General features: G+C 52.9%; 2 protein-coding genes across 3 annotated transcripts in view; one reads left to right on the top strand and one right to left on the bottom strand.

Annotated features, from left to right (window-relative positions):
* The window catches only part of LOC138789136 (putative ferric-chelate reductase 1), a 567,372-nt gene that overhangs the window by 16,092 nt on the left and 525,747 nt on the right, over positions 1 to 25,533 (top strand). The gene's annotated exons all lie outside the window — the stretch shown is intronic.
* INPP5F (inositol polyphosphate-5-phosphatase F) overlaps positions 1 to 25,533 on the bottom strand; it is a 55,822-nt gene that overhangs the window by 7,598 nt on the left and 22,691 nt on the right. Inside the window, exons 8-17 of the mRNA XM_069967739.1 lie at positions 25,469 to 25,533; positions 24,854 to 24,921; positions 24,580 to 24,704; positions 23,327 to 23,404; positions 22,693 to 22,813; positions 20,830 to 20,958; positions 8,448 to 8,565; positions 5,363 to 5,561; positions 977 to 1,048; positions 805 to 878 (exon numbers count right to left, since the gene is read on the bottom strand). The exon at positions 25,469 to 25,533 is cut by the window's right edge and continues 115 nt beyond it. Coding sequence (XP_069823840.1) covers positions 805 to 878; positions 977 to 1,048; positions 5,363 to 5,561; positions 8,448 to 8,565; positions 20,830 to 20,958; positions 22,693 to 22,813; positions 23,327 to 23,404; positions 24,580 to 24,704; positions 24,854 to 24,921; positions 25,469 to 25,533 — 1,049 coding nt within the window. The remainder of the gene's footprint in view (positions 1 to 804; positions 879 to 976; positions 1,049 to 5,362; positions 5,562 to 8,447; positions 8,566 to 20,829; positions 20,959 to 22,692; positions 22,814 to 23,326; positions 23,405 to 24,579; positions 24,705 to 24,853; positions 24,922 to 25,468) is intronic.

Below are 25,533 nucleotides of genomic sequence, written 5' to 3'. Positions count from 1 at the left end.
TATCTATATCCTGGTGTTGCTGTCCTCCTGTCTGTTATCTATATCCTGGTGTCACTGTCCTCCTGTCTGTTATCTATATCCTGGTGTCACTGTCCTCCTGTCTGTGTTATCTATATCCTGGTGTCACTGTCCTCCTGTCTGTGTTATCTATATCCTGGTGTCATAGTCCTTCTGTCTGTTATCTATATCCTGGTGTCACTGTCCCCCTGTCTGTGTTCTCTATATCCTGGTGTCGCTATCCCCGTCTGTTATCTATATCCTGGTGTCGCTGTCCTCCTGTCTGTGTTCTCTATATCCTGGTGTCGCTGTCCTCCTGTCTGTGTTCTCTATATCCTGGTGTCGCTATCCCCGTCTGTTATCTATATCCTGGTGTCGCTGTCCTCCTGTCTGTGTTCTCTATATCCTGGTGTCGCTGTCCTCCTGTCTGTGTTATCTATATCCTGGTGTCACTGTCCTCCTGTCTGTTATCTATATCCTGGTGTCACTGTCCTCCTGTCTGTGTTATCTATATCCTGCTGTCACTGTCCTCCTGTCTGTGTTATCTATATCCTGGTGTCTCTGTCCCCCTGTCTGTTATCTATATCCTGGTGTCACTGTCCTCCTGTCTGTTATCTATATCCTGGTGTCACTGTCCTCCTGTCAGTGTTATCTATATCCTGGTGTCACTGTCCTCCTGTCTGTTCTATATCCTGGTGTCGGTGTCCTCCTGTCTGTGTTATCTATATCCTGGTGTCACTGTCCTCCTGTCTGTTCTATATCCTGGTGTCGGTGTCCTCCTGTCTATGTCCTGGGAACACAACTTACCAATCTCAATTTTATCTAAATCTTCCAGGTGTAATCGCTGGTACTGGTTCACTTTATCCACCTCATCGTCATAGCTGGAAGAGAGGACAAGATGTAAGCTGTGAGCGGAGCAGGCGTGGCTCAGCCCCATACGAGGGGAAGAGAGGGGGGGGGGGGGGTAGGATTAACTTACTAGGCCACATAGTAGGCGCAGTTGGAGAGCAGCAGCAGGACATCCACGTCTTTGTGAGTTGCATCAATGAGACTGAGAGAGCAAGAAGAAAATAAAATCATCCATCCCTGACCCTCCATCCATCCCTCCCTCCCTCCTCACCCTCCTTCCATTCATCCATCTCCATCTACATCCTCCTCACCCTCCTTCCATCCATCCCTCCCTCCTCACCCTCCTTCCATCCATCCCTCCCTCCTCACCCTCCTTCCATCCATCCATCTCCATCCTCCATCTCCATCCTCCTCACCCTCCTTCCATCCATCCCTCCTCATCCTCCTTCCATCCATCCCTCCCTCCTCACCCTCCTTCCATCCATCCCTCCCTCCTCACCCTCCTTCCATCCATCCCTCCCTCCTCACCCTCCTTCCATCCATCCATCTCCATCCTCCTCACCCTCCTTCCTTCCATCCATCCCTCCTCACCCTCCTTCCATCCATCCATCTCCATCTCCATCCTCCTCACCCTCCTTCCATCCATCCCTCCCTCCTCACCCTCCTTCCATCCATCCCTCCCTCCTCACCCTCCTTCCATCCATCTCCATCCTCCATCTACATCCTCCTCACCCTCCTTCCATCCATCCCTCCTCACCCTCCTTCCATCCATCGCCATCCTCCATCTACATTCTCCATCCATCCCTCCCTCCTCACCCTCTGTCCATCCATCCTTCCTCACCCTCCATCCGTCCATCCACCCTCACCCTCCATCCGTCCATCCACCCTCACCCTCCATCCATCCTCACCCTCCATCCATCCTCACCCTCCATCCATCCTCACCCTCCATCCATCCTCACCCTCCATCCATCCATCCTCCCTCACCCTCCATCCATCCATCCTCCCTCACCCTCCATCCATCCCTCCTCACCCTCCTTCCATCCATCTCCATCCTCCCTCACCCTCCTTCCATCCATCCCTCCTCACCCTCCTTCCATCCATCCATCTCCATCCTCCATCTCTATCCTCCCTCACCCTCCATCTCCATCCTCCTCACCCTCCTTCCATCCATCCATCCCTCCTCACCCTCCTTCCATCCATCCATCCCTCCTCACCCTCCATCCATCCATCTCCATCCTCCCTCACCCTCCTTCCATCCATCCATCCCTCCTCACCCTCCTTCCATCCATCCATCCCTCCTCACCCTCCATCCATCCATCTCCATCCTCCCTCACCCTCCTTCCATCCATCCCTCCTCACCCTCCTTCCATCCATCCATCTCCATCCTCCTCACCCTCCTTCCATCCATCCCTCCTCACCCTCCTTCCATCCATCCCTCCTCACCCTCCTTCCATCCATCCATCGCCATCCTCCATCTATTCTCCATCCATCCCTCCCTCCTCACCCTCCGTCCGTCCACCCTCACCCTCCATCCGTCCATCCTCCCTCACCCTCCATCCGTCCATCCTCCCTCACCCTTCATCCGTCCGTCCATCCTCCCTCACCCTTCATCCGTCCGTCCATCCTCCCTCACCCTTCATCCGTCCGTCCATCCTCCCTCACCCTTCATCCGTCCGTCCATCCTCCCTCACCCTTCGTCCATCCTCCCTCACCCTTCATCCGTCCGTCCATCCTCCCTCACCCTTCATCCATCCATCCTCACTCACCCTCCATCCATCCTCACTCACCCTCCCTCACCCTCCATCCATCCTCACTCACCCTCCCTCACCCTCCATCCATCCTCACTCACCCTCCCTCACCCTCCATCCATCCATCCTCCCTCACCCTCCATCCATCCATCCTCCCTCACCCTCCATCCATCCATCCTCCCTCACCCTCCATCCATCCATCCTCCCTCACCCTCCATCCATCCTCCCTCACCCTCCATCCATCCTCCCTCACCCTCCATCCATCCTCACTCACCCTCCATCCGTCCGTCCATCCTCCCTCACCCTTCATCCGTCCGTCCATCCTCCCTCACCCTCCATCCATCCTCCCTCACCCTCCATCCATCCTCCCTCACCCTCCATCCATCCTCACTCACCCTCCATCCATCCTCACTCACCCTCCATCCATCCTCACTAAGAATACTACAACAATACAATATAATAATAATAGAAGGCAAATTTAGCAATCATTTTGAATAGATTTTCTTATAGTGAATCTGTGACCCCGATTGCCCACTTGGCTGGCGGCAGCGCTGGGCAGGTAGCAGGGAAGCATTCAGAACTTTAGCTGCCTGTGTATTTATTAAAATAACACCTTTATTTGTGATGTAAATAGTGTTAAAGAGGCGGAGCCTATTGTTCCCTGGGCCAACAAGGATAAGAATAGGCTCCGCCTCTATTTGGTCTGTAAATAGTATCAAAGGGGGTTTCTTCATTGAAAATAAAAACACAGACATAAAGGTTTGTTGTGATATCTTTCCACCGCCAGCTCAGCAGCCAAGTGACAGATGATGGCGTACGTCCCATGTACTCAACAATTTAGTGCTTCTGTGTAGGCGTGGCTTACACCTCATACTACAGCCAGTGTGAGGCTGTGTGGGTGTGGCTTACACCTCATACTACAGCCAGTGTGAGGCTGTGTGGGTGTGGCTTACACCTCATACTACAGCCAGTGTGAGGCTGTGTGGGTGTGGCTTACACCTCATACTACAGCCAGTGTAAGGCTCTGTGTGGGTGTGGCTTACACCTTATACTACAGCCAGGGTGAGGCTCTATGTGGGTGTGGCTTACACCTTATTCTACTACAGCCAGTATGAGGCTCTGTGTGGGTGTGGCTTACACCTTATTCTACTACAGCCAGTATGAGGCTCTGTGTGGGTGTGACTTACACCTTATTCTACTACAGCCAGTGCGAGGCTGTGTGGGTGTGGCTTACACCTTATTCTACTACAGCCAGTATGAGGCTCTGTGTAGGCGCGGCTTACACCTCATACTACAGCCAGTATGAGGCTCTGTGTGGGTGTGGCTTACACCTTATTCTACTACAGCCAGTATGAGGCTCTGTGTGGGTGTGGCTTACACCTTATTCTACTACAGCCAGTATGAGGCTCTGTGTGGGTGTGGCTTACACCTTATTCTACTACAGCCAGTGCGAGGCTCTGTGTGGGTGTGGCTTACACCTTATTCTACTACAGCCAGTGTAAGGCTCTGTGTGGGTGTGGCTTACACCTTATACTACAGCCAGGGTGAGGCTGTGTGGGTGTGGCTTACACCTTATTCTACTACAGCCAGTGTAAGGCTCTAAGCCACACCCACACAGCCTCACCCTGGCTGTAGTATAAGGTGTAAGCCACACCCACACAGCCTTACACTGGCTGTAGTAGAATAAGGTGTAAGCCACACCCACACAGAGCCTTACACTGGCTGTAGTATGAGGTGTAAGCCACACCCACACAGAGCCTTACACTGGCTGTAGTATAAGCTGTGTGTGGGTGTGGCTTACACCTTATACTACAGCCAGTGTGAGGCTCTTTGTGGGTGTGGCCTACACCTCATACTACAGCCAGTGTACAGCTCTGTGTGGGCATGACTTACACCTTATACTACAGCCAGTGTAAGGCTCTGTGTGGGTGTGGCTTAGAGCCTTACACTGGCTGTAGTATAAGGTGTGTGTGGGTGTGGCTTACACCTCATACTACAGGCAGTGTGAGGCTCTTTGTGGGTGTGGCCTACACCTCATACTACAGGCAATGTAAGGCTCTGTGTGGGTGTGGCTTACACCTCATACTACAGCCAGTGTGAGGCTCTTTGTGGGTGTGGCTTACACCTTATTCTACTACAGCCAGTGTAAGGGTCTATTCACACGTCAGTATATTTTTCCAATCCGCAAATTTCAGTCAGTATACAATCCGCAAATTCAGTCCGTATTGCATCCGTATTGCATCCGTATTGCTTCAGTAAAATACAGACCCCATAGAGTTGTATTGGATGTGTCAGTTACTGTCCGTACTAGGGTCTGTCCTTTTTTTTTTGCGGAACGGATTGCAGCCCAGTACACAACACGGATGTGTGTATAGGTCCATTGAAATACATTGGTCCTATATTATTGCGGATCCGCAATTAAGGACATGAACAGGACGTATGAATAGAGCCTAAGGCTCTGTGTGGGTTAGGCTTACATCTTATACTACAGCCAGGGTGAGGCTGTGTGGGCGTGACTTACACTTCATACTACAGCCAGTGTGAGGCTCTGTGTGGGTGTGGCTTACATCTTATAATACAGCCAGTGTGATGCTCTGTGTGCTCGTGACTTACACCTAAGGCCCCGTTCCCACTGAGCAAAGCTAGCGGAATCCCGGGGGGCACAATGCTGTGATTGGAGGCGTGAGGGGGGCACAATGCTGTGATAGAGAAAAGCATTAGTTAAGGTCATGTTCCAGAGCATAGCGACCCCATCACAGGACCAATACCTGGGGTCACAATCAATCAGGGCCCATCCCCCATGAAACTTCTCGTCATCTGGAAGCAGCATCAGCATGTAGTTCTGGAGCAGCTGGCTGATCAGCTCCTGGTGATTCCTCTGGCTCTGCCGGTGTAAAGCTTCATGCTCCTTCTCTTTTGTGAAAATGGAATAAAGATCTTCCGTCACTGGGACCCCCTGCATCAGGTCTGTAAGAGGAGACACCACAAACGTCAGCTTAGCTCCAACAAGGTCAGAGGGGGCATCACCCCACCCAGGAGGGACCAGAGCTGGAGGGTACAAACACCCCCCACCTCCCCGGGAGGGGGTCGAAATCAAATGGTTTTTCCCAGCCAGGAAGACCCGAAGCTCAGAAGTGTAACCTCCCCCAGGAGGGTAATTACACCTTTTATAAGCCACGCCCCTTTTGACGGCCATTTGGGTGGGCCAAACTGCAGAATTTCTGTTTTAGTTTTGTTTTTCTTGATTTATTGCACTAAAGCTGGGATGCTGATCTACCAGAAGTGAGCCAAGGGCACCGCCAGCCACCAGGATAAACCCAGGCAATAATAAAAGAAGCCAGTCACCCCTCTCATAGCTGCTAAGAGTGATCTAAAGGTCCTGCCAATAACCCCTGCCACCAAGAGTAATCCAAAGACATCTACCAGGGGGAGCAGAGGGGTATCAGGACACCACCAGAAGCCAAGGGGTTAGACCCCAGAACAGAAGCTGTAGCAATACACACTGCTCCATTTGTATAACCCAACACCAAACCAAAAAATACTGCTCCACCTGTATTACCCCCTCCACCCCTTCCCGTTACACATTACCCTGAAGGTTCTTCAGCAGCTCCCCTGTGCTCCTGTCTCTCATACTGTTTAAGAATCTGGGAGATCTTGGTCATGTGATCATGACATCATTACAGTTCTTTAATTTTCTGTTTGTACAGCGCCTACAGTGATAATGCAGGGCTGTTATCTTCAGTGTAGTCTCTGCTTTGAAGTCCCTGCTGTGTGCTGATGTCAGGCACAGGGACCCTGCACCTCATAGTCCTGTGTGTGCTGATGTCAGGCACAGGGACCGTGCACCTCATAGTCCTGTGTGTGCTGATGTCAGGCACAGGGACCCTGCACCTCATAGTCCTGTGTGTGCTAAAGTCAGGCACAAGGACCCTGCACCTCATAGTCCTGTGTGTGCTGATGTCAGGCACAGGGACCCTGCACCTCATAGTCCTGTGTGTGCTGATGTCAGGCACAGGGACCGTGCACCTCATAGTCCTGTGTGTGCTGATGTCAGGCACAGGGACCCTGCACCTCATAGTCCTGTGTGTGCTAAAGTCAGGCACAGGGACCCTGCACCTCATAGTCGTGTGTGTGCTGATGTCAGGCACAGGGACCGTGCACCTCATAGTCCTGTGTGTGCTGATGTCAGGCACAGGGACCCTGCACCTCATAGTCCTGTGTGTGCTAAAGTCAGGCACAGGGACCGTGCACCTCATAGTCCTGTGTGTGCTGATGTCAGGCACAGGGACCCTGCACCTCATAGTCCTGTGTGTGCTAAAGTCAGGCACAAGGACCCTGCACCTCATAGTCCTGTGTGTGCTGATGTCAGGCACAGGGACCCTGCACCTCATAGTCCTGTGTGTGCTGATGTCAGGCACAAGGACCCTGCACCTCATAGTCGTGTGTGCTGATGTCAGGCACAGGGACCGTGCACCTCATAGTCCTGTGTGTGCTGATGTCAGGCACAGGGACCCTGCACCTCATAGTCCTGTGTGTGCTAAAGTCAGGCACAAGGACCCTGCACCTCATAGTCGTGTGTGTGCTGATGTCAGGCACAGGGACCCTGCACCTCATAGTCCTGTGTGTGCTGATGTCAGGCACAGGGACCCTGCACCTCATAGTCCTGTGTGTGCTGATGTCAGGCACAGGGACCCTGCACCTCATAGTCCTGTGTGTGCTGATGTCAGGCACAGGGACCCTGCACCTCATAGTCCTGTGTGTGCTGATGTCAGGCACAGGGACCCTGCACCTCATAGTCCTGTGTGTGCTAAAGTCAGGCACAAGGACCCTGCACCTCATAGTCGTGTGTGCTGATGTCAGGCACAGGGACCGTGCACCTCATAGTCCTGTGTGTGCTGATGTCAGGCACAGGGACCCTGCACCTCATAGTCCTGTGTGTGCTGATGTCAGGCACAGGGACCCTGCACCTCATAGTCCTGTGTGTGCTGATGTCAGGCACAGGGACCCTGCACCTCATAGTCCTGTGTGTGCTGATGTCAGGCACAGGGACCCTGCACCTCATAGTCCTGTGTGTGCTGATGTCAGGCACAGGGACCCTGCACCTCATAGTCCTGTGTGTGCTGATGTCAGGCACAGGGACCCTGCACCTCATAGTCCTGTGTGTGCTGATGTCAGGCACAGGGACCCTGCACCTCATAGTCCTGTGTGTGCTGATGTCAGGCACAGGGACCCTGCACCTCATAGTCCTGTGTGTGCTGATGTCAGGCACAGAGACCCTGCACCTCATAGTCCTGTGTGTGCTGATGTCAGGCACAGGGACCCTGCACCTCATAGTCCTGTGTGTGCTGATGTCAGGCACAGGGACCCTGCACCTCATAGTCCTGTGTGTGCTGATGTCAGGCACAGGGACCCTGCACCTCATAGTCCTGTGTGTGCTGATGTCAGGCACAGGGACCCTGCACCTCATAGTCCTGTGTGTGCTGATGTCAGGCACAGGGACCCTGCACCTCATAGTCCTGTGTGTGCTGATGTCAGGCACAGGGACCGTGCACCTCATAGTCCTGTGTGTGCTGATGTCAGGCACAGGGACCCTGCACCTCATAGTCCTGTGAAGAGCTGCTCTAGAGCAATGGTTCCTAACCTGCACTATGCGCACCCTAGGAGGTATAGTGATTGGGTGGGTGGCAGATGCCTGCCCAGCTCAGGAAGCCCACCCACCTTGCACAATGTGCCTGCCACTCAACACTTTTTTGGGGGGTACTCTGTTGCATTCGCTTGTCACTAGGGGTACCTGGCTTGAAACAGCTGAGAAACACTGATCTAAAGGAGGGAACTCCTGTGGTCACAGCTCACCGATCACCGCCTGCCGGTAGGCATCCCTGAAGCGGTTAATATAGTAGCGATTTGCAGAGTTGACGCCATCTTTCATTACCCCAGCCAGCTTTCTTTCTCCAGTTCGTGTGAAGTCCCCCTTTATAGTGACAAAAAAAAGGGGGTGGTAAGATGACAGAATAAGGAACAGACCCCCAATACACAGCACAGGAGGAGGAGGAGGAGGAGGAGGAGGAGATCCCTAATACACACAGCGGAGGAGGAGGAGGAGGAGGAGGAGGAGGAGATCCCTAATACACACAGCACAGGAGGAGGAGGAGGAGGAGGAGATCCCTAATACACACAGCACAGGAGGAGGAGGAGGAGGAGGAGGAGGAGATCCCTAATACACACAGCACAGGAGGAGGAGGAGGAGGAGGAGGAGATCCCTAATACACACAGCACAGGAGGAGGAGGAGGAGGAGGAGATCCCTAATACACACAGCACAGGAGGAGGAGGAGGAGGAGATCCCTAATACACACAGCACAGGAGGAGGAGGAGGAGGAGGAGATCCCTAATACACACAGCACAGGAGGAGGAGGAGATCCCTAATACACACAGCACAGGAGGAGGAGGAGGAGATCTCTAATACACACAGCACAGGAGGAGGAGGAGGAGATCCCTAATACACACAGCACAGGAGGAGGAGGAGGAGGAGATCCCTAATACACACAGCACAGGAGGAGATCTCTAATACACACAGCACAGGAGGAGGAGGAGGAGATCCCTAATACACACAGCACAGAAGGAGGAGGAGGAGATCCCTAATACACACAGCACAGGAGGAGGAGGAGGAGGAGGAGGAGGAGAAGGAGGAGGAGATCCCTAATACACACAGCACAGGAGGAGGAGGAGGAGGAGGAGGAGATCCCTAATACACACAGCACAGGAGGAGGAGGAGGAGGAGGAGGAGGAGGAGGAGATCCCTAATACACAGAGCACAGGAGTGAGGAGGAGGAGGAGATCTCTAATACACACAGCACAGGAGGAGGAGGAGAAGATCCCTAATACACACAGCACAGGAGGAGGAGGAGGAGATCCCTAATACACACAGCACAGGAGGAGGAGGAGGAGGAGATCCCTAATACACACAGCACAGGAGGAGGAGGAGGAGGAGGAGATCTCTAATACACACAGCACAGGAGGAGGAGGAGGAGATCCCTAATACACACAGCACAGGAGGAGGAGATCCCTAATACACACAGCACAGGAGGAGGAGGAGATCCCTAATACACACAGCACAGGAGGAGGAGGAGATCCCTAATACACACAGCACAGGAGGAGGAGGAGGAGGAGGAGATCTCTAATACACACAGCACAGGAGGAGGAGGAGGAGATCCCTAATACACACAGCACAGGAGGAGGAGGAGGAGGAGGAGGAGGAGATCCCTAATACACACAGCACAGGAGGAGGAGAAGATCCCTAATACACACAGCACAGGAGGAGGAGGAGATCCCTAATACACACAGCACAGGAGGAGGAGGAGGAGGAGATCTCTAATACACACAGCACAGGAGGAGGAGGAGGAGGAGATCTCTAATACACACAGCACAGGAGGAGGAGGAGGAGAGGAGGAGGAGGAGGAGGAGATCCCTAATACACACAGCACAGGAGGAGGAGGAGATCCCTAATACACACAGCACAGGAGGAGGAGGAGGAGATCCCTAATACACACAGCACAGGAGGAGGAGGAGGAGGAGGAGATCCCTAATACACACAGCACAGGAGGAGGAGGAGGAGGAGATCCCTAATACACACAGCACAGGAGGAGGAGGAGATCCCTAATACACACAGCACAGGAGGAGGAGGAGATCCCTAATACACACAGCACAGGAGGAGGAGGAGATCCCTAATACACACAGCACAGGAGGAGGAGGAGATCCCTAATACACACAGCACAGAAGGAGGAGGAGATCTCTAATACACACAGCACAGGAGGAGGAGGAGGAGGAGATCCCTAATACACACAGCACAGGAGAAGGAGGAGGAGATCCCTAATACACACAGCACAGGAGGAGGAGGAGGAGGAGATCCCTAATACCCACAGCACAGGAGGAGGAGGAGGAGATCTCTAATACACACAGCACAGGAGGAGGAGATCTCTAATACACAAAGCACAGGGGGAGGAGGAGGAGGAGGAGATCCATAATACACACAGCACAGGAGGAGGAGGAGGAGATCCCTAATACACACAGCACAGGAGGAGGAGATCCCTAATACACACAGCACAGGAGGAGGAGATCCCTAATACCCACAGCACAGGAGGAGGAGATCCCTAATACCCACAGCACAGGAGGAGGAGGAGGAGATCCCTAATACACACAGCACAGGAGGAGGAGGAGATCCCCAATACCCACAGCACAGGAGGAGGAGGAGGAGATCCCTAATACCCACAGCACAGGAGGAGGAGGAGATCCCTAATACCCACAGCACAGGAGGAGGAGGAGGAGGAGATCCCTAATACCCAAAGCACAGGAGGAGGAGGAGGAGGAGATCCCTAATACCCAAAGCACAGGAGGAGGAGGAGGAGATCCCTAATACACACAGCACAGGAGGAGGAGGAGGAGGAGGAGATCTCTAATACACACAGCACAGGAGGAGGAGATCCCCAATACACACAGCACAGGAGGAGGAGATCCCTAATACCCACAGCACAGGAGGAGGAGGAGGAGATCCCCAATACACACAGCACAGGAGGAGGAGATCCCTAATACACACAGCACAGGAGGAGGAGGAGGAGGAGATCCCTAATACACACAGCATAGGAGGAGGAGATCCCTAATACACACAGCACAGGAGGAGGAGATCTCTAATACACACAGCACAGGAGGAGGAGGAGGAGGAGGAGATCCCTAATACACACAGCACAGGAGGAGGAGGAGGAGATCCCTAATACACACAGCACAGGAGGAGGAGGAGATCTCTAATACACACAGCACAGGAGGAGGAGGAGGAGGAGATCTCTAATACACACAGCACAGGAGGAGGAGGAGGAGGAGGAGATCTCTAATACACACAGCACAGGAGGAAGAGGAGGAGATCTCTAATACACACAGCACAGGAGGAGGGACACACAGCACAGGAGGAGGAGATCCCTAATACACACAGCACAGGAGGAGGAGATCTCTAATACACACAGCACAGGAGGAGGAGGAGGAGGAGGAGATCTCTAATACACACAGCACAGGAGGAGGAGGAGGAGGAGATCCCTAATACACACAGCACAGGAGGAGGAGGAGGAGGAGATCCCTAATACACACAGCACAGGAGGGGGAGGAAGAGCTCTCTAATACACACAGCACAGGAGGAGGAGGAGGAGGAGGAGATCCCTAATACACACAGCACAGGAGGAGGAGGAGGAGGAGGAGGAGGAGATCTCTAATACACACAGCACAGGAGAAGGAGGAGGAGATCCCTAATACACACAGCACAGGAGGAGGAGGAGGAGATCTCTAATACACACAGCACAGGAGGAGGAGATCTCTAATACACAAAGCACAGGGGGAGGAGGAGGAGATCTCTAATACACACAGCACAGGAGGAGGAGATCTCTAATACACAAAGCACAGGGGGAGGAGGAGGAGGAGGAGGAGGAGGAGGAGGAGGAGGAGGAGGAGGAGGAGGAGGAGATCCCTAATACCCACAGCACAGGAGGAGGAGGAGGAGATCCCTAATACCCACAGCACAGGAGGAGGAGGAGGAGATCCCTAATACCCACAGCACAGGAGGAGGAGATCCCTAATACCCACAGCACAGGAGGAGGAGGAGGAGATTCCTAATACCCACAGCACAGGAGGAGGAGGAGGAGATCCCTAATACCCACAGCACAGGAGGAGGAGGAGGAGATCCCTAATACACACAGCACAGGAGGAGGAAGAGATCCCCATTACCCACAGCACAGGAGGAGGAGGAGATCCCTAATACCCACAGCACAGGAGGAGGAGGAGGAGGAGGAGATCCCTAATACACACAGCACAGGAGGAGGAGGAGGAGGAGATCCCTAATACCCACAGCACAGGAGGAGGAGGAGGAGATCCCTAATACACACAGCACAGGAGGAGGAGGAGGAGATCCCTAATACACACAGCACAGGAGGAGGAGGAGGAGATCCCTAATACACACAGCACAGGAGGAGGAGATCCCCAATACACACAGCACAGGAGGAGGAGGAGGAGGAGGAGGAGATCCCTAATACACACAGCACAGGGGAGAGGAAGGAGGGAGGAGAGGAGATCCCTAATACACACAGCACAGGAGGAGGGAGGAGGAGGAGGAGGAGGAGGAGGAGGAGATCTCTAATACACACAGCACAGGAGGAGGAGGAGGAGGAGGAGGAGATCTCTAATACACACAGCACGGGAGGAGGAGGAGGAGATCTCTAATACACACAGCACAGGAGGAGGAGGAGATCTCTATTACACACAGCACAGGAGGAGGAGATCTCTAATACACACAGCACAGGAGGAGGAGGAGATCTCTAATATACACAGCACAGGAGGAGGAGGAGATCTCTAATACACACAGCACAGGAGGAGAAGGAGGAGATCCCTAATACACACAGCACAGGAGGAGGAGGAGGAGGAGATCCCTAATACAGACAGCACAGGAGGAGAAGGAGATCCCGAATACAGACAGCACAGGAGGAGGAGAAGGAGATCTCTAATACACACAGCACAGGAGGAGAAGAAGGAGGAGGAGATCTCTAATACACACAGCACAGGAGGAGGAGGAGATCTCTAATACACACAGCACAGGAGGAGGAGGAGATCCCTAATACACACAGCACAGGAGGAGGAGGAGGAGGAGGAGGAGATCTCTAATACACACAGCACAGGAGGAGGAGGAGATCCCTAATACACACAGCACAGGAGGAGAAGGAGATCCCTACTACACACAGCACAGGAGGAGAAGGAGGAGATCTCTAATACACACAGCACAGGAGGAGGAGGAGGAGGAGGAGATCTCTAATACACACAGCACAGGAGGAGGAGGAGGAGGAGATCTCTAATACACACAGCACAGGAGGAGGAGGAGGAGGAGAAGGAGGAGGAGATCTCTAATACACACAGCACAGGAGGACACAGCACAGGAGGAGGAGAAGGAGGAGGAGGAGGAGGAGGAGGAGGAGGAGATCTCTAATACACACAGCACAGGAGGAGGAGGAGGAGAAGGAGGAGGAGATCTCTAATACACACAGCACAGGAGGGGGAGGAGGAGATCCCTAATACACACAGCACAGGAGGAGGAGGAGATCTCTAATACACAGCACAGGAGGAGAAGGAGATCCCTAATACACACAGCACAGGAGGAGGAGATCTCTAATACACACAGCACAGGAGGAGGAGGAGGAGGAGGGGAGATCTCTAATACACACAGCACAGGAGGAGGAGGAGGAAATCCCTAATACACACAGCAAAGGAGGAGGAGGAGGAGAAGATCTCTAATACACACAGCACAGGAGGGGGAGGAGATCCCTTATGCACACAGCACAGGAGGAGGAGGAGGAGAAGGAGATCCCTAATACACACAGCACAGGAGGAGGAGGAGGAGGAGATCCCTAATACACACAGCACAGGAGGAGGAGGAGGAGATCCCTAATACACACAGCACAGGAGGAGGAGGAGATCCCTAATACACACAGCGAAGGAGGAGGAGGAGGAGGAGATCCCTACTACAGACAGCACAGGAGGAGGAGATCCCTAATACAGACAGCACAGGGGGAGGAGGAGGAGGAGATCCCTAATACACACAGCACAGGAGGAGGAGGAGGAGGAGGAGATCTCTAATACACACAGCACAGGAGGAGGAGGAAGAGGAGGAGATCTCTAATACACACAGCACAGGAGGAGGAGATCCCTAATACACACAGCACAGGAGGAGGAGGAGGAGATCTCTAATACACACAGCACAGGAGGAGGAGGAGATCTCTAATACACACAGCACAGGAGGAGGAGGAGGAGTAGGAGATCTCTAATACACACAGCACAGGAGGAGGAGAAGGAGATCCCTAATACACACAGCACAGGAGGAGGAGGAGATCTCTAATACACAGCACAGGAGGAGAAGGAGATCCTCATACACACAGCACAGGAGGAGCACAGGAGGAGGAGGAGATCTCTAATACACACAGCACAGGAGGAGGAGGAGGAGAAGGAGGAGGAGATCTCTAATACACACAGCACAGGAGGAGGAGGAGGAGGAGATCTCTAATACACACAGCACAGGAGGAGGAGGAGGAGGAGGAGATCCCTAATACACACAGCAAAGGAGGAGGAGGAGGAGGAGGAGATCTCTAATACACACAACACAGGAGGGGGAGGAGATCCCTTATGCACACAGCACAGGAGGAGGAGGAGGAGGAGGAGGAGATCCCTAATACACACAGCACAGGAGGAGGAGATCCCTAATACCCACAGCACAGGAGGAGGAGGAGGAGGAGGAGGAGATCTCTAATACACACAGCACAGGAGGAGGAGGAGGAGGAGATCCCTAATACACACAGCACAGGAGGAGGAGGAGGAGACTCCTCTAATACACACCAGCACAGCGCAGGCGTGAGGAGGAGGATGAGGAGGCAGGAAGGATCCCTAATACACACAGCACAGGAGGAGGAGGAGATCTCTAATACACACAGCACAGGAGGAGGAGGAGGAGATCCCTAATACACACAGCACAGGAGGAGAAGGAGGAGGAGATCTCTAATACACACAGCACAGGAGGAGGAGGAGGAGGATGAGATCACTAATACACAGCACAGGAGGAGGAGGATGAGATCACTAATACACACAGCACAGGAGGAGGAGGAGATCTCTAATACACACAGCACAGGAGGAGGAGAAGGAGATCTCTAATACACACAGCACAGGAGGAGGAGGAGGAGATCTCTAATACACACAGCACAGGAGGAGGAGGAGGAGAAGGAGATCTCTAATACACACAGCACAGGAGGAGGAGATCTCTAATACACACAGCACAGGAGGAGGAGGAGATCTCTAATACACACAGCACAGGAGAAGGAGGAGGAGGAGATCTCTAATACACACAGCACAGGAGGAGGAGGAGGAGGAGATCTCTAATACACACAGCACAGGAGGAGGAGAAGGAGGAGGAGGAGATCTCTAATACACACAGCACAGGAGGAGGAGAAGGAGGAGGAGGAGATCTCTAATACACACAGCACAGGAGGAGGACGACGAGGAGGAGGAGATCTCTAATACACACAGCACAGGAGGAGGAGAAGGAGGAGGAGGAGATCTCTAATACACACAGCACAGGAGGAGGAGAAGGAGGAGGAGGAGGAGGAGGAGGAGGAGGAGATCTCTAATACACACAGCACAGGAGGAGGAGGAGGAGATCCCTAATACACACAGCACAGGAGGAGGAGGAGATCCCTAATACACACAGCACAGGAGGAGGAAGAGGAGATCTCTAATACACACAGCACAGGAGGAGGAGGAGGAGGAGGAGGAGGAGGAGGAGGAGGAGATCTCTAATACACACAGCACAGGAGGAGGAGGAGGAGATCCCTAATACACACAGCAAAGGAGGAGGAGGAGGAGGAGATCTCTAATACACACAGCACAGGAGGGGGAGGAGGAGGAGGAGATCCCTAATACCCACAGCACAGGAGGAGGAGGAGGAGATCTCGAATACACACAGCACAGGAGGAGGAGGAGGAGGAGATCCCTAATACACACAGCACAGGAGGAGGAGGAGGAGGAGGAGGAGATCTCTAATACACACAGCACAGGAGGAGGAGGAGGAGGAGGAGATCTCTAATACACACAGCACAGGAGGAGGAGGAGGATGAGATCTCTAATACACACAGCACAGGAGGAGGAGGAGGAGGAGGATGAGATCACTAATACACACAGCACAGGAGGAGGAGGAGGATGAGATCACTAATACACACAGCACAGGAGGAGGAGGATGAGATCACTAATACACACAGCACAGGAGGAGGAGGAGATCTCTAATACACACAGCACAGGAGGAGGAGGAGATCTCTAATACACACAGCACAGGAGGAGGAGGAGGAGGAGATCTCTAATACACACAGCACAGAAGGAGGAGAAGGAGGAGGAGGAGATCTCTAATACACACAGCACAGGAGGAGGAGAAGGAGGAGGAGGAGGAGATCTCTAATACACACAGCACAGGAGGAGGAGGAAGAGATCTCTAATACACACAGCACAGGAGGAGGAGGAGGAGGAGGAGGAGGAGATCTCTAATACACACAGCACAGGAGGAGGAGGAGGAGATCTCTAATACACACAGCACAGAAGGAGGAGAAGGAGGAGGAGGAGATCTCTAATACACACAGCACAGGAGGAGGAGGAGGAGATCTCTAATACACACAGCACAGGAGGAGGAGGAGGAGATCTCTAATACACACAGCACAGGAGGAGGAGGAGGAGATCTCTAATACACACAGCACAGGAGGAGGAGGAGGAGATCTCTAATACACACAGCACAGGAGGAGGAGGAGGAGATCTCTAATACACACAGCACAGGAGGAGGAGGAGGAGATCTCTAATACACACAGCACAGGAGGAGGAGGAGGAGATCTCTAATACACACAGCACAGGAGGAGGAGGAGGAGGAGATTCCCAATACACACAGCACAGGAGGAGGAGGAGATCCCTAATACCCACAGCACAAGAGGAGGAGGAGGAGATCTCTAATACACACAGCACAGGAGGAGATCCCTAATACACACAGCACAGGAGGAGGAGGAGGAGGAGATCTTTAATACACACAGCGGAGGAGGAGGAGGAGATCTCTAATACACACAGCACAGGAGGAGGAGGAGGAGGAGATCTCTAATACACACAGCACAGGAGGAGGAGGAGGAGGAGGAGGAGATCCCTAATACCCACAGCACAGGAGGAGGAGGAGATCCCTAATACCCACAGCACAGGAGGAGGAGGAGATCCCTAATACCCACAGCACAGGAGGAGGAGGAGGAGGAGGAGGAGATCCCTAATACACACAGCACAGGAGGGGGAGGAGGAGGAGATCTCTAATACACACAGCACAGGAGGAGGAGGAGGAGATCTCTAATACACACAGCACAGGAGGAGGAGGAGGAGATCTCTAATACACACAGCACAGGAGGAGGAGGAGATCTCTAATACACACAGCACAGGAGGAGGAGATCTCTAATACACAAAGCACAGGAGGAGGAGGAGGAGGAGGAGGAGGAGATCTCCAATACACACAGCACAGGAGGAGGAGGAGATCCCTAATACACACAGCACAGGAGGAGGAGGAGAAGATCCCTAATACACACAGCACAGGAGGAGGAGGAGATCTCTAATACACACAGCACAGGAGGGGGAGGAGGAGGAGGAGATCTCTAATACACACAGCACAGGAGGGGGAGGAGGAGGAGGAGATCTCTAATGCACAGGAGGGGGAGGAGGAGGAGGAGATCTCTAATACACACAGCACAGGAGGAGGAGATCCCTAATACACATAGCACAGGAGGAGGAGGAGATCCCCAATACCCACAGCACAGGAGGAGGAGGAGGAGATCCCCAATACCCACAGCACAGGAGGAGGAGGAGGAGATCCCTAATACACAAAGCACAGGAGGAGCAGATCCCTAATACACACAGCACAGGAGGAGGAGAAGGAGGAGATCTCTAATACACACAGCACAGGAGGAGGAGAAGAAGGAGATCTCTAATACACACAGCACAGGAGGAGGAGAAGAAGGAGATCTCTAATACACACAGCACAGGAGGAGGAGAAGAAGGAGATCTCTAATACACACAGCACAGGAGGAGGAGAAGAAGGAGATCTCTAATACACACAGCACAGGAGGAGGAGAAGAAGGAGATCTCTAATACACACAGCACAGGAGGAGGAGGAGGAGAAGAAGGAGATCTCTAATACACACAGCACAGGAGGAGGAGGAGAAGAAGGAGATCTCTAATACACACAGCACAGGAGGAGGGGGAGAAGAAGGAGATCTCTAATACACACAGCACAGGAGGAGGAGAAGAAGGAGATCTCTAATACACACAGCACAGGAGGAGGAGAAGAAGGAGATCTCTAATACACACAGCACAGGAGGAGGAGAAGAAGGAGATCTCTAATACACACAGCACAGGAGGAGGAGGAGAAGAAGGAGATCTCTAATACACACAGCACAGGAGGAGGAGAAGGAGGAGATCTCTAATACACACAGCACAGGAGGAGGAGAAGGAGGAGGAGGAGGAGGAGGAGGAGGAGGAGGAGAAGAAGAAGGAGGAGGAGGAGGAGATCTCTAATACACACAGCACAGGAGGAGGAGGAGGAGGAGGAGATCCCTAATACACGCAGCACAGGAGGAGGAGGAGGAGGAGATCCCTAATACACACAGCACAGGAGGAGAAGGAGATCCCTAATACAGACAGCACAGGAGGAGGAGGAGGAGATCTCTAATACACACAGCACAGGAGGAGGAGGAGGAGGAGATCTCTAATACACACAGCACAGGAGGAGGAGGAGATCCCTAATACACACAGCACAGGAGGAGAAGGAGATCCCTAATACAGACAGCACAGGAGGAGAAGGAGATCCCTAATACAGACAGCACAGGAGGAGGAGGAGGAGGAGGAGGAGATCTCTAATACACACAGCACAGGGGGAGGAGGAGTTGATCTCTAATACACACAGCACAGGAGGAGGAGGAGGAGATCTCTAATACACACAGCACAGGAGAAGGAGGAGGAGATCTGTAATACACACAGCACAGGAGGAGGAGATCTGTAATACACACAGCACAGGAGGAGGAGGAGGAGGAGGAGGAGATCTCTAATACACACAGCACAGGAGGAGGAGGAGGAGGAGGAGATCCCTAATACACACAGCACAGGAGGAGATCCCTAATACACACAGCACAGGAAGAAGAGGAGGAGGAGAAGATCCCTAATACACACAGCACAGGAAGAGGAGGAGGAGGAGGAGATCCCTAATACACACAGCACAGGAGGAGGAGGAGATCCCTAATACACACAGCACAGGAAGAAGAAGAGGAGGAGGAGGAGGAGGAGGAGGAGGAGGAGATCCCTAATACACACAGCACAGGAGGAGGAAATCCCTAATACACACAGCACAGGAGGAGGAGGAGATCCCTAATACACACAGCGAAGGAGGAGGAGGAGAGATCCCTAATACACACAGCGAAGGAGGAGGAGGAGATCCCTAATACACACAGCACAGGAGGAGGAGGAGGAGGAGGAGGAGGAGATCCCTAATACACACAGCGAAGGAGGAGGAGATCCCTAATACACACAGCGAAGGAGGAGGAAGTGATTCCTGATATACACAGCACAGGAGGAGGAGGAGATCCCTAATACACACAGCACAGGAGGAGGAGGAGATCCCTAATACACACAGCGAAGGAGGAGGAAGTGATTCCTGATATACACAGCACAGGAGGAGGAACAGATCCCCAATACACACAGCACAGGAAGAAGAAGAGGAGGAGATCCCTAATACACACAGCGAAGGAGGAGGAGGAGATCCCTAATACACACAGCACAGGAGTTGGAGGGGGGGGGGAGGAGGAACAGATCCCCAATACACATGGCACAGGAGGAGGAGGAGGGGGAGGAGGAGGAACAGATCCCCAATACACATGGCACAGGAGGAGGAGGGGGAGGAGGAGGAGGAACAGATCCCCAATACACATGGCACAGGAGGAGGAGGAGGGGGAGGAGGAGGAACAGATCCCCAATACACATGGCACAGGAGGAGGAGGGGGAACAGATCCCCAATACACATGGCACAGGAGGAGGAGGAGGGGGAGGAGGAGGAACAGATCCCCAATACACATGGCACAGGAGGAGGAGGAGGGGGAGGAGGAGGAACAGATCCCCAATACACATGGCACAGGAGGAGGAGGAGGGGGAGGAGGAGGAACAGATCCCCAATACACATGGCACAGGAGGAGGAGGAGGGGGAGGAGGAGGAACAGATCCCCAATACACATGGCACAGGATGAGGAGGAGGGGGAGGAGGAGGAACAGATCCCCAATACACATGGCACAGGAGGAGGAGGGGGAGGAGGAACAGATCCCTAATACACATGGCACAGGAGGAGGGGGAGGAGGAACAGTTTCCCAATACACATGGCACAGGAGGAGGAGGAGGAGGGGGAGGAGGAACAGATCCCTAATACACATGGCACAGGAGGAGGAGGAGGAGGAGGGGGAGGAGGAACAGATCCCCAATACACATGGCACAGGAGGAGGAGGGGGAGGAGGAACATATCCCCAATACACATGGCACAGGAGGAGGAGGACTTCTTGAGCTTCTCCAGACTGAACACACACAAACATTGATGGAGGGAATGATCACCAGCAACATACCTTCAATGCTGCTGTGCCAGCATACTGCCTGCTGATGGCATCCCCATTGTTTGCCCACATCATCTGGTACAGTCTGTAGCATTTCATCGGCAGGGGCTGCTCCGGCGGCATCACTCCAAGCTTCTTAAGCTTTAAAATTAACATTAATATTAATAGCAGTACAGGACATGTAGTATCACACTATACTGTAGAGGAGATACTAGACACACAGCAGTATAGGACATGTAGTATCACACTATACTATAGAGAGGAGATACTAGACACACACAGCAGTACAGGACATGTAGTATCACACTGTACTGTAGAGGAGATAGTAGACACACAGCAGTACAGGACATGTAGTATCACACTATACTGTAGAGGAGATACTAGACACACAGCAGTACAGGACATGTAGTATCACTATACTGTAGAGGAGATACTAGATGCAAAGCAGTACAGGACATGTAGTATCACACTGTACTGTAGAGGAGATACTAGACACACAGCAGTACAGGAAATGTAGTATCACACTGTACTAAAGAGAGGAGATACTAGACGCACAGCAGAACAGGACATGTAGTATCACACTATACTGTAGAGGAGATACTAGACACACAGCAGTATAGGACATGTAGTATCACACTATACTATAGAGAGGAGATACTAGACGCACAGCAGTACAGGACATGTAGTATCACATTATACTGTACAGAGGAGATACTAGACGCACAGCAGTACAGGACATGTAGTATCACACTGTACTGTAGAGGAGATACTAGACACACAGCAGTACAGGACATGTAGTATCACTATACTGTAGAGGAGATACTAGACGCACAGCAGTACAGGACATGTAGTATCACATTATACTGTAGAGGAGATACTAGACACACACAGCAGTACAGGACATGTAGTATCACACTATACTATAGAGAGGAGATACTAGACACACAGCAGTACAGGACATGTAGTATAACACTATACTGTAGAGGAGATACTAGACGCACAGCAGTACAGGACATGTAGTATAACACTATACTGTAGAGGAGATACTAGACGCACAGCAGTACAGGACATGTAGTATCACACTATACTGTAGAGGAGATACTAGACGCACAGCAGTACAGGACATGTAGTATCACACTGTACTCAGATAATCACTATCAGACAGCCAACCAATGCAGGCATTTCAGTATTACTAGGGTTTTACCAGTAAAATGGCCACTTTCATAAGATAGGATAAGATAATCCTTTAATAGTCCCACCAAGGGGAAATTCAGTGTGTGACAGGAGCATAAATATTACACATACAAAAAGCTAAAAAAAGCTAAGGTAAAGGCATTATGATTAAGGTAGACAAAGAAGAAAATGTAAAAAAGATACAATAAAACATTAGAATATTTAAGTTCTTTTTGTGGAGTGATCTCTGCAGGTCTGTGTTGGTTGTACAGCCTGAGCACTACAGGAAGGAAGGACGTCCGATATCGCTCCTTCTCGCACTTTGGGAGAATTAAATGGTCACTGACAGTACTATCACAGTCTCGTGCATAGGATGGGAGTCATTCTCCAGTATGGAGCTGACCACTGACAAAATCCTTCGCTCCCCCACCACCTGCACCGGCTCCAGGGGGCTTCCAAGGACATTGGTTGATCATCTAGTTTTTTTACATGTTTTGCATATCCTGACTGTCTCTAGCATCGTATGTTGAGTCTGGTCTCAAGTTACGATGGTCCAGAAAGGACCATTGTATGTTGAAAATATTGTATCCTGAGGCCATTGTAAGTTGAGGGACCACTGTATGTATTCAGAACCTTCAGCCCTCAACTCCATTCAACAGCACTAGCAAGAAATAGAGTGATGCCCTGAGTGTGCCGCCTTACCTGCTGCTCCATGACCACCCGGGCGATGGCAGCTTGGACAACGTTAGTCCTATCCAGACAGTCCATGCAGTTTACTCTGAAGATCCCGTCCTGCTTGCAGATTACACCGGCCTGATCCACCCTTCCAGTATAAAACATTTCATAAGGAGCAGGCTCCGGCATCGCCCCCCACAGCGGCATCACCCCCCCCCCCACAGCGGCATCACCCCCCCCCCCCCCAAACAGCGTCATCACACCCCCAACCCCCCCCCCCCCCCACAGCGGCATCACAACCCCCAACCCCCCCCCCCCCCCCCACAGCGGCATCACACCCCCAACCCCCCCCCCCCCCACAGCGGCATCACACCCCCCCCCCCCCCCACAGCGGCATCACACCCCCCCCCCCCCCCCCACAGCGGCATCACACACCCCCCCCCACAGCGGCATCACACACCCCCCCCCACAGCGGCATCAACACCCCCCCCCCCCCCCCCCACAGCGGCATCACACCCCCCCCCCCCCCCCCACAGCGGCATCACACCCCCCCCCCCCCCACAGCGGCATCACACCCCCCCCCCCCACAGCGGCATCACACCCCCCCCCCCACAGCGGCATCACCCCCCCCCCCCACAGCGGCATCACATCTGCTACTCACCAGCACCACTTCATGTCCATGATGATGTCACTGATGGCGTCTGTCAGTGTCTGCACATTCTCAAACTTCATCCCCCGACTGCCTCAGAGAGAAATGATGGGCAAAAAGTCAAGGGTTTGTGGAAAAAGACGCTGACAATGTGTACGGGGCTGTACATTCCTAATGTGGCTGCTGACAATGTGTACGGGGCTGTACATCCCTAATGTGGCTGCTGACAATGTGTACGGGGCTGTACATCCCTAATGTGGCTGCTGACAATGTGTACGGGGCTGTACATCCCTAATGTGGCTGCTGACAATGTGTACGGGGCTGTACATCCCTAATGTGGCTGCTGACAATGTGTACGGGGCTGTACATCCCTAATGTGGCTGCTGACAATGTGTACGGGGCTGTACATCCCTAATGTGGCTGCTGACAATGTGTACGGGGCTGTACATCCCTAATGTGGCTGCTGACAATGTGTACGGGGCTGTACATCCCTAATGTGGCTGCTGACAATGTGTACGGGGCTGTACATCCCTAATGTGGCTGCTGACAATGTGTACAGGGCTGTACATCTACTTAATGGTGTTACTTCGGCAGATTAAGACTCGGCCATGGAGAACATCAGGGACCTGTCACTTGTATCCATGAGGATCAGCTGGGGGAATGGGGGGGAACCATGAGGATCTGCAGGGGGCAGTCACACATATCCATGAGGATCTGCAGGGGGCAGTCACACATATCCATGAGGATCTGCGGGGTCAGTCACACATATCCATGAGGATCTGCGGCGAGCAGTCACACATATCCATGAGGATCTGCGGGGTCAGTCACACATATCCATGAGGATCTGCGGCGAGCAGTCACACATTTCCATGAGGATCTGCGGGGTCAGTCACACATTTCCATGAGGATCTGCGGGGTCAGTCACACATATCCATGAGGATCTGCGGGGTCAGTCACACATTTCCATGAGGATCTGCGGGGTCAGTCACACATATCCATGAGGATCTGCAGGGGGCAGTGCGGGGGGCAGTCACACATACCCATGAGGATCTGCAGGGGGCAGTGCGGGGGGCAGTCACACATACCCATGAGGATCTGCAGGGGGCAGTCACACAAAGGACAGGAATACCTGAAGAGCTCATGGAGGACAGGGTACACAACAAACAGCAGCCCCCTAATAGTATTAATATCCTGCTGATAGCAGGGGGCGCTGTGCACACCAGGAAACCACTTATATGAGGTGGGTGGCTCAGTGGATACGTTACCAGTGCTCGTGGAAGTCGAAGGTCACGTAGGTGAGGTTGGGGCAGTTGAACATGAGGACCTGCTTCATGTAAGCGTCACCAATAATCTTCTCTCGGCCTGTCTGGTCCACCAGGTTAATAAGAACCTATAGAAGCAGGGGCAGGTAAGAGGCAGGGGCGGGGCAGGTAAGAGGCAGGGGCGGGGCAGGTAAGAGGCAGGGGCGGGGCAGGTAAGAGGCAGGGCAGGTAAGGGCCAGGGCATATAGGAGAGTGACAACCACATGCCACCACCCACCTGCTTCTTGTAGATCTCGAGCTCCTTGTTGAAGTGTGAGCAGAAGTACAGATTGGTCTCCACTTCCCCTGAGAAAGAAAATAAGTCACCAAAAAGAAAAGCAGCCATGATACATGATGGGGGTTATGTGCAGTGTACGGAGGTGGGGGAGGGGGGCTGTACACGATGCATGATGGGGGTTATGTTCAGTGTACAGGGGGGGGGGGGGGCTATACACCGTGCATGATGGGGGTTATGTGCTGTGTACGGGGGGGCTGTACACGATGCATGATGGGAGTTATGTGCTGTGTACGAGGGGGGGGGGGCGGGGGTTTGTACACGATGCATGATGGGGGTTTTGTGCTGTGTACGGGGGGGGGGGGGTGCTGTACACAATGCATGATGGGGGTTTTGTGCTGTGTACAGGGGGGGGTGCTGTACACAATGCATGATGGGGGTTTTGTGCTGTGTACAGGGGGGGGGGGGTGCTGTACACAATGCATGATGGGAGTTATGTGCTGTTTACGGAGGGGGGGGGGGCTGTACACCGTGCATGATGGGGGTTATGTTCAGTGTACGGAGGGGGGGTTGAACAAGATGCATGATGGGGGTTATGGCTCCACTGCACACACTTACCCTTATCGAGGCGTGGACGGGGATTGTACCGATACCCCACTTGGCTCCAGAATACTGGCACGGAG

The sequence above is a fragment of the Dendropsophus ebraccatus genome, chromosome 4 (assembly GCF_027789765.1).
Source record: "Dendropsophus ebraccatus isolate aDenEbr1 chromosome 4, aDenEbr1.pat, whole genome shotgun sequence".
Lineage (NCBI taxonomy): Eukaryota > Metazoa > Chordata > Amphibia > Anura > Hylidae > Dendropsophus > Dendropsophus ebraccatus.
This window is presented reverse-complemented; position numbering and strand designations above follow the sequence as displayed.